General features: G+C 52.9%; 2 protein-coding genes and 1 long non-coding RNA gene across 3 annotated transcripts in view; 1 reads left to right on the forward strand and 2 right to left on the reverse strand.

Moving 5' to 3' along the window:
• The first annotated feature begins 1,628 nt into the window (after positions 1-1,628).
• Positions 1,629-8,965, forward strand: NRGN (neurogranin). Its single transcript, XM_001502149.6, has 4 exons — positions 1,629-1,824; positions 7,207-7,433; positions 7,708-7,725; positions 8,147-8,965. The coding sequence occupies exons 1-2, from the start codon at positions 1,810-1,812 to the stop codon at positions 7,426-7,428; spliced, it is 237 nt and encodes a 78-aa protein (XP_001502199.4). The 5' UTR covers positions 1,629-1,809; the 3' UTR covers positions 7,429-7,433; positions 7,708-7,725; positions 8,147-8,965.
• LOC138924986 (uncharacterized) lies at positions 6,258-7,314 on the reverse strand. The gene is made up of 2 exons (XR_011440534.1): positions 7,179-7,314; positions 6,258-6,544 (listed from the first exon to the last, which is right to left on the reverse strand). It is a non-coding gene; the product is annotated as an uncharacterized lncRNA (long non-coding RNA).
• A 271-nt stretch (positions 8,966-9,236) lies between the features above and the next one.
• Positions 9,237-9,512, reverse strand: part of VSIG2 (V-set and immunoglobulin domain containing 2) — a 6,113-nt gene continuing 5,837 nt past the window's right edge. Inside the window, exon 7 of the mRNA XM_023645059.2 lies at positions 9,237-9,423. Coding sequence (XP_023500827.1) covers positions 9,291-9,423 — 133 coding nt within the window. The 3' untranslated portion in view covers positions 9,237-9,290. The remainder of the gene's footprint in view (positions 9,424-9,512) is intronic.

Genomic DNA, 9,512 nt, shown 5'->3' on the forward strand with positions numbered 1-9,512 from the left:
GGAGGTGGGGGGATGGAGGATGTGCCAGAGACAGATTGGGGAACAGATTTTCAGTTACAAGGGTGGGTGGGTCCTAAACAGGCTGAGACACCCCTACACCCCAAGCCCTGGAATCCCAGCCAGCATCCAGCTCAACTTGAGGGCCCAAGCTGGCTAACCCTGTCCTCACATCATGAATGGCCACCAGAATTTCCTTCCCACTCATTTTCCCTTTGGCAAGCAAAGCCGGTGACCCAAACAGTCAGGTAGGAAGAAAGCATGTAACAGCCATGCTATGACTGGCCAGTGACTGTGGACTCACTGCAGTGCTATTTCAGGATCCCCTGTCCCATCCAGAGTCAGGGCAGTTTCCCCTTTGTGTTCTGCTTCAGTGAACAAGCCTGAGCAGCAGCCATCCTTTCTCCCTTCCCCTCTCTGGGACCTTAGCTGAGAAAGATTTTTTAGTTTTCTCAGAGATGGCCACCCTATCCACATAACATGCCACTGTGCCAGCCCTAGTACCCTGACAGGCTGGTGACCACAAAAGTGGCAGGCTGCCCCTCCAATATGCTCCTTCCATATCTCCCCTTCCCAGCCTCTCACAAAGCCCACATCCTTCCTCCACCATGGACCCAAAGAGCCCACCACTTCTGATAGTTCCCTACACTGGGGTTTAGGGTATTTTCCTTCTTCCCAGGGACAAGGGTGGGGGTGGCCAGTTTTTGTCTTATTCTGAAGCAGTGTATCAAGAGGCAAGGGAGAGTCTGATATGGTGAGAGGGAGGGAAGGGGGTTTCTCCCAAGTCAGTATCCATACACAAATACATACAAAATGGGTGTTGTGCATCTATGATTGTTTGGTGCAGGGCATACAGATAGATGGACGGATGGATAGCTAGCTAGCTAGATGGACAGACAGATGATGGATGGATGGATTGGTGATGTGTAATGCAGGCCTCTCGGGTAGGGTGATTACACGCGCCCGCGCACGCGGGCACTTAGGGTATCTGTTTTTATCTGCACAGTGTGTGTGCACAAGGTCTGTGCAGTTATTTTTGCAGGTTGTGTCTGTAGTGTGTGCAAGTTGAAGAAAGGCACGTTTTAGTGAGCCTGGGGAGTATCATATATGGATATGTGGGGCTGGTGAGCTTTTGCGTTGACGTGTGCCCACCATCGGGCTGTGCGCCGACAGCTTTCTCCGTTCTACGGCAGAGCGATGATGGGACTTGTTTACTGCACGTCTTAGGGGGCTTTTCTTTGAGGACTGAGGGGGAGGGAAGTTAGAGGGAGCCATATTTGGGACTCTAGCTACGTTGGGGAAGTGTGAGGAGTGGGTGAGGGGTGTGTGGTTTTATTTATACGGGTGGGAGGGGTGCTGTACCCAGATGTGAGTGTATTTGTGCCCAGCATATCGGGGGCCTCCTTCTGCCTGCGCCGACATATATCTGCCTGGCAGTCTGCCGCCTCAGAAAGCAAGGGGATTGAGTTTAGGAGGATGGGTTGTGTAGGAGGAATGGATGGAAGTGTGTGGGCAGAGGGGTTGGGGCAGGAGCGGGAGCGAGGCGGAGGGAGCCGAGAGGGGGAGTGGTCCTCCCTCCAATCTCCCCGCCCACCCTGCTGAAGCCTTCTCCTGATTGGCTTCGCAACCGCAGGGCTCAGGTTACATTCGCGAGCAGAGCGGAGCGCGGGAGAGAGGACCTGAGAGCAGAGCTGCTGGTTCGGCGCGGGTCGGCGGGCGCCCCACGGCCCGAGAGTCCCCACCCAGCACGACACAGACCCCACCCCCGCCCTGCACCAGCCTCCGCCCCAGCCAAGGACCTCCAACACCAGCATGGACTGCTGCACCGTAAGTTAGAGGGACTGGGGGACCGGCGCTCAGCTTGGTCTGGGGTAAGGGGCTCCTGAGAACCCCCTGGAGGGCGAGTGAGGGATGAAAGTGGGTGCAGAAGAGCTAGGAGCGATAAGGCTGCCTGCTGAGACGTGGGTGGTGAGTGATGGAAGGCGCCCGTCTGACTTGCAAGCCCTTGGAAAAATGCTCCCTGACTGACGGGGGCGTCTGGGCGCCCATCCACCAGGCAGTCTAGGTTGGACTGGGAGCTCGGCTAGGGCTCTGCAGCAGGGAAGCTGCAGGTTAGACGAGATGAGGAACTTCCCCCAGAGAGACGCCAGAAACCGTTGCCTAGCAAAGCTGCGGCGACTCCTTTCCCCTGGCTTTTGGCCCCCACTAATTCGCCATATCTCTGCTGCCGCCGTCGGTGGGCGGACAGGATGATTCTCTTGATCGTCGTGCCCTGTACAGCGAAGGGTGAGATAGTCGCTTCATATTGGTTAGCCTAGTAGTGATGATGGGTAGCAAAGAGCCTAGTCAATGTGGTTCTAGGGAGGGGTTGGCCCGCCAACGCCTTCTCGCCTTGGAGGGGGCTGGGTGAAGTGACCGCGAGAGAACCCTGCTGGTGAGGGAAGGAAGTGTCTGCATTTTGCCAGCGCCCACACGGAGACCTGGATGCTGGCAACTGCCTAATGCCAAAGTAGGTTGCTGTTAAGAGACTCTGTATGAAAGCGCCTGACACAGGACCTGGCTCCTGGCTCACTAGAGGAGTAGAGTGATCAAACATATATAAAATTTATTTGTTTATTTATTGCCCCTACACATGGAGAAAGACTACTCCAAAATCCTTGTATTCTCATTCCGTCACCCCAGCTAATGACACAAGAGGTTACGACTTTATCTGCTCCGCCACCCTCCACCCCATGGCTTACAAAAGAAAAAAAAAGTTGGAGGCTTGGAAGGGAAGGAGGCCCCAGTTTATAAGAGCTGAGACTTCCCCTATATCTGGGTACCAAGAGGCAGAAAAAATTTAGGAGAAAGTCGTTGTAGTTGTTATTATGATTTTATCTGTTATTAATATCAATAACGGTTGTCAATTTGTGAATGCTTACCATGTACCCAGCACTTTATATTTAGCCATCACAACTCTGTGAGGTAGATATTATTTTCCCCATTTTACAGACGTGCAAACTGAGGTTTAGAAAGATTAAATAATTTGCCCAAGGCAACGTAGCTTCTAAGTGTGGAGGCAGAGTTTGAACATAGCCCTGTGTGACTCAAATAGCTGTACTTCGTCTTCTGCTCTAAATAATTATGATTTTTTTCTCATTAAAAAGGTAATATGGTCATAATAGAAAATGTAAAAACTAAAGTATAAAAAAGAAGCGTCAGTCATCTACAATCCCAGCCCTGGAGAAAGGCCTGATAACATATCTGCTGCCAGTATTTTCTCCATCTGTTATTCTCTAGGAATCAATTTTTAGTTGTGAACGGAGGAATGGGCTCTTAATGGAGGTTCCTGGGCTCCACTGAGGAAGAGCGCTTCACCTCCAGCAGTGTTTTATGAAGTAGAGAAAATACATGGGTGGTGGGTTCTGGATATGAATCGGTTGAGGGGGGCAGGGAAGGGAATATTGCTGAGATGGTAAGAATGATGGGGAATGGAAGGCAAGACCCATGGTCAGTGGAAAGAGATGAGAGAGCAAAGGATCCAAGAAGTTGGGGAAGGAATGTAACTTGTCTCCGCAGGTGCCTACAGGAGCTATTAGAGTAGGATGTTGGGCCACTGCCTGTAGGCCCTGGTCTGCCCTGGACCATGCTCTTGAGTGCCCAGGAAGCCGTACTGAGGGATTGGTAGGCATGGTTGGAATGAGTGTCCCTAAAAAAAAGGAGAAGCTACCACCCAAACAGTACAGAGGAGACAAATACACAATTTCCCCAGTGGCCCATGGCCCTGGGGCACCTCCTCCAGGCATTCTGTACACAGGAGCCTTTGGCTTTCAGGCCCTGCCCTGGGTCTGCAGGGCTAAAGGGTGAGCAAAAGACAGCACCATTGCCAGGCTGTGGGAGGGAGGGGGATGCGGACACGGACAAGAAGAAGGACAAGGGGTGACGGGCAGATGGTTAGGGCAGGGCTGGGTTTGGGCATCCCGATTCCATGGAGGGCTGGGCTCGGTGCTGGAAGGGAGCCGGACATGTAGAGAGAACAGAGTGCATCTGGTGGACTAGTGGCAGGTCCCTCTTCATCTTTCATTCTGCGGCTCTCCTTGCTGACTGTCTGACTGGGTATTTGGGAAACACCTAGTCCTGCTGTATTTCCTTCTTTCTCGTTGGTAAGGAGGCTCAAACAGAAATGAGAAGAAGAAAATAGATTTGCTTATTTTAAGAGTCAGAGCTCTTATTCAAATTACCAGTTGCTAATTTACATAGCCACATATATATGAATTTTCTGCATTCACTTAATATGAAAAGGCAAAGAAACATTTTTTTCTTTTGGATCCTACTCCTTACTTTTGCTTGGTCTAGTTGACTTGGTCCAGCTGAATTCATAAAATAATTACCTGCCCTGAGGCAGTGGTTAACAGCACAGGCTTCTGAATTCCATCACCATTTGTCAGCCGTGTGATTCTGGGGAAGTTAGAAAATGTCTCTGAGGCTATTTCTTGACCTCTAAGATGGGGATTAAATAAGGTAATGTGTGCAAAGTGCTTGGCACAGGGCCTGGCACATAACAAGCAGTAGGCAGGGATAATTCCTAAAGCTATTAGGAGTTGAGAGCTGAAGATGACTATTCACCTAGGCCAAGTTCTAGTTGTTGCTGTAGAAGTTGAGATGCTCAGAAGTGAAGTGATGTGCCCATTTGGAACCAGAAACCATGGCTCTTATTCTGCCCACCAGTGCACTTCCCCCGCCCCCCGCTCCAAGGCCCCCCAGTTCATACAGAGCTCCCAGGCACACGCCATCAGATCTGGGCTTTGGAGGCACCAGCCCAGGCACCATGACCCGTCCCGATTCCTTTTACTCTCCCTTCAGTTCTGCCTGTGAACAGGCCACCAAGCAGCTCTTCCCTAAGAATTCAGCTGGAGGGAGAGGGAGCTGATTCTGGAGGGGGGGACAGCGTGTTGGGGGTGTCATCCCCTCTGGTTCCAGGTTTCCATTCTGGATCCAGCTGGGGTGGGTGGTGACAGCAGGTCGGTCTTAGCATGGTTGAGGGAAGACGTCCCTTCCTGCGCTCAGCCTCCACAGCTGCATCCGGAGAGGTGGGTCCGGAATGTTTTTGATAGTTGTCCTCTTTTGAGGAGAAGATTCACTGTTCCCTGAGACTGTCCCAAGAAACGCTTGAGTTCTGAGAATCAAGGAACCCAAAAGAGTTATTTCTGATTACAGGTGGGGAATAAAATGTCAAGGAGAGAGCACGAAGCCTGGGAAAGACAAAAGGAGTGTGGCGGGCCCCTCCACAATCACACTGGCCTCCTTTTAACTGCATTTAAATCAATTGTGGGCATCTTGAGCACAAACTGAATTACTGTGAAGCCCAGGGAATGAAGCCCTTGGGAAGCACGGTGAGGGAAGCCATTTGCAAGCCTGGGTTTAGGTATCTGGGACTTCAACCTGTGCTCCTGGGGCAGAACCTGGTGGGGTAACGATCACCGAAGCCCCACTCATAGCCATCCCACTTCTGGAACTGGATGGGTGATGGCGGGGAGGGGAAAGGAATAGAACTGAATTACTATTACTAGAGACCTCGATCATCTCATGCGGGAAAAGCAAAACACAGTGAAAGCAGTGGAAGTCTTCAGGCAAGAAAAAAAAAAAAAAATGCAGGCAAATTGCTAGAAGCCAGAGAGTCAGAGGACAGGAGAAATGCCCATCCACATCCCCGCCCACATTAACGCTGTAATATTAAGCAATAAAGGGACTCGGGGCTGAGGCCCTCTCCATTCCAGAACCTTGCCTCTGCAATCCATACCATCAGTGTCCTAACCCTTTCTCCTCTCAGCTAGGGCAGGCGGTGGGAGAAACATACACCTGGGGCATGGGGTGGGTCTGATTATTATTAGTGAAATTATTTTTATATGACCACCTTTGGCCTACACAAACAACTGTTTCACATTAATGTATTATTATTTAAAAGAACCATAATAATAGCTACTGTTTATTGAGCAACTAGATTGTGCCAGAAACTTTAGGCATATATCATGTTGTTGACTCTTAGCCACAACCCATAGAGATAGATGTTATTATCCTGATTTCAGATGAAGCAGCTGAGATAGGAAAAGATTAGATAACTTGCCAGAGACCATGCAGTTAGAAGTGGTAGAGCTTGGTTCATTTTCTTGACCACCTTTACTTATCCTACAGAGTAGGGGTTAAAAATAGACTCTAGACTCTGATATATAAGAGTTTGACTCTTAGGGCCATTGATAACTATCTCTATGACCTCAGGTAGGTTTATAAGCACTCTAATCATCAGCTTTATTAGAGGTAAACTAGAATAACAATAAAAAGTACGTCATAGCTTTGTTGCCAGGACTAAATAAAATAACGTCTGTAAAACACTGTGTTACTGTGCTGGGAACAAGGGAAGTGCTTAAATGGTAGCTATTGTCCTAATTCCTTTCTTCCTCATGTGCACATCATGGAAAGAGCTTCTCGTGCCTGCTTATCTTTTCTTTGTCCTTTTTTGGAGTGAAGCCTTTTCTCCGTAGCATCTTCCAGATCAGCTCCTCTCTACATCCTGGGGAGCAGTGGAAAATGGAGAGTCAGCGGTAAAGCAGTCTCTGGGCCTCTATTCCTAGGTGGAGGGAGGCTGACTCCCTGAAGGGTAGCCCCGTCCTCACCCTAATTCCAGCTTTGAGCTCTGGTGTGATTTTACTCAGGGAAGGGACTTTTCCTGCTGATTCTTCTACACCCTTTCCCAGGGAATGCTGGGACTCAAAAGGGGCCCTTCAGAGGTTGAGGCCCCTCTGAGGACAAGGGGAGGAGCAGCCTCTCCAGGAGTCCCTGCTGCTGTTTACTTTGCTCCTCCAATCCCATCCTCCAGCCAGCTCTGCAGCTCCCCTATCTCGGCTGACAGTGATGGGCCCTTCGCTGGTTCAGGGCTATCTAGCTGTCTTGTAGCCTATCTGACCGTGCATTTCTCTTTCCTGAGTTGTATCCACTTGACCCTGAACCCTCCTTTTTCCCTGCCGCTGCCCACGAGGGAGACACCCCCCACCCCTCACACCCACCTCCAGCGCCCGGCCCCTTGCCTTAGCCCTTCTCCACGCCGGAGGCTCCCTTCTCTGCACTTCCCACTCTCGCGTCGCCCTCGTCTCAATCCCCCACGGCTCTCCTCCAACCCCATCCCCGCCGTGTCTCGGTCCAGTTACCCTAAAAGTACCCCCTGTCCGTCCCCAGGAGAGCGCCTGCTCCAAGCCGGACGACGACATTCTAGACATCCCACTGGACGATCCTGGTGCCAACGCGGCCGCTGCCAAAATCCAGGCGAGTTTCCGGGGCCACATGGCGCGGAAGAAGATAAAGAGCGGAGAGCGCGGCCGGAAGGGCCCGGGCCCCGGGGGGCCGGGCGGCGCAGGGGGCGCCCGGGGAGGCGCGGGCGGAGGCCCCAGCGGAGACTAGGCCAGGTGAGGCGGGCGGGGCGCGACGGGCCGCAGGCGCTCCTTTCCCTGACTCGGGACCGCTGAGAGCGCCCCCGCTCCTCCTCCGAGGACCGAGGAAGACAAACAGCGGGCTGGGGTCGGGGGTGGAGAGGGGTGTGGAGGGAGCAAAGGGTGGGGGACTAGAAACCGGAGACGTGAGGTGAGTGGTGGGAGCAGGCTGAGTGTGCTGCGGGTTCCGAGAGCTCACCTGTCTCTCTCTCTCTCTCCGCCTTCCCTTCTGCCCCGCCCTGGACCGAAGAACTGAGCATTTTCGAAGGTAATGAATACGACTCCCAAGCAGGGTGGAAGCCCTGAGTGGGAGAAAAGGACCAACTCCCCAACCCTTCCCTTTTGCCCGCCCTCACTCACTCCCAGCCGAGAAAAATGCACCCTGCGCCTGCAGGTTTTCTGATACATCGAGATGCCTGAGGCTGCGATGGGGACACACCTGGACCAATACAGATACGCTGTCACCTCCGTGTGGCTGCACAAGCCCGGCCGGGGGCTATAAACACACTGCAGCGCACACACGTACCGGCCGCAGGCTCATTTCAGCTCAGTGACTCGGGGTGGGGGTGGGTTCTAGGTGACTGGGTCCCCCGGTCCTCCCCGCCCTACTGTTCTGGTTCAGGAAGGGAGAAGGGAGGAGGAGAGGAAGTACCGGGAGAGGCAGGTGCTCAGATTTTCTCTCTCCTCAGTTCCCGAGGAGAGATGGATGCCGCGTCCCCTTCGCAGTGACGAGACTTCCCTGCCGTGTTTGTGATCCCTTCCTTCCTACCAACCTGCCAGCTTCAGGAGCCCTCCCTGCGTCCCCAGAGACTCCCTCTCCCAGGCAGGCTCCGTCGAGGAGTCGCTAAGTCCGTGCCCTTTTACTTAGTTCTTCAGTCTAACATGGTCCCCATTTGCGCTCCCTCCCCACCCTGTCCCCAAACTCCGCGCTCCCAAATCTTCCTTTAGCTTCTCGCCCACCTCTCCCCGCACCCAGCATGCAGCTCTGCCTCCGCAGCCTCCCTGTGCGCAATGCGGAGGGCGCCCTAAGAGTCGTCCAAGTACACTAACCTTAAAAAAAAAAAGAAAAGAAAAAAAGTCCTTTCGTTCTGTGTGCAGCCAATAGGGGCGCCCTGCGTCTCTGTGCTGTACCCGCCCCTGCCTAGCCCCAGAACTTTGGATTTGGGGCCAGGAAAGAGGGGCGGAGGGTTTTTATGGTGTCGGATACCCCTTGCTGTGACGGAAGGGAAGGCCCTATTTCGCACCCCAACCCTACGCCTGCCTGTACTCTGCCCTCCCCTCTTCCCAGCGCATCCTGAGAGCCGCCTCTCCAGCTCTCCTGTTTGCGCAAACGCCGAGCGCCTGGGAGGCTCGGTAGGAGGGGTCTGCCGCGGCCCCGCCCCTACCCCTGCTGGCCCCGCCCCCGCTGGGCTCCTGGGGTTGTGGCCGGAAGGTTTTTTATCTGTGTGTGTGCATGTGACCGTGCTGGGTTGGAATGTGAACAATAAAGAGGAATGTCCAAGTGTTCAGAGGGTGCCAGAGGGGAGGGAGTTTGGGTGCACAAGGCCACTGCTTGAATCTTGAACAAGTCTCATTTGACCAAACCAAAAAGTGGAGGTGGGGAGGGGGAAAATAAGAGAGGGACCTACGTTAAGACCTACTCCTTGGAGCCAAGCAAACTTCCCGCCTACCGCATCAGCTCTCGGACTTCCAGGTCATTCCTTCCCTTATTGGTAATACTCTGGGCCTGGGCCGTGTAGGAGAATTTGCTGTGCCGGCAGAAAGAAGAGGGAGTCAATATGGTACCCAAAGTCTTTAATTCTTGATATTCCTCCTCAGGGATCGAGAGAGATGTCAGACAAGCATAGGGAGCTTAGACTTGGTGGTCGTCACAGTGCTGGCAGAGGGGGTTCTCTCTGGGAGGCCACTGCTAGAGTCGGCCCTCAGAGAAGTTTGCTCAGAAATCCCAGGAGCGATGGCATCCTCCCTGATGAATATAAGCAAATTCTTAGTGAAGGCTGCAAGCGTCCCTCAAAGGACCCCATCCTCTGACCCAGGGACTTTTCAGTTTTGCCG

The sequence above is a fragment of the Equus caballus genome, chromosome 7 (genome assembly GCF_041296265.1).
Source record: "Equus caballus isolate H_3958 breed thoroughbred chromosome 7, TB-T2T, whole genome shotgun sequence".
Classification (NCBI taxonomy): Eukaryota; Metazoa; Chordata; class Mammalia; order Perissodactyla; family Equidae; genus Equus; species Equus caballus.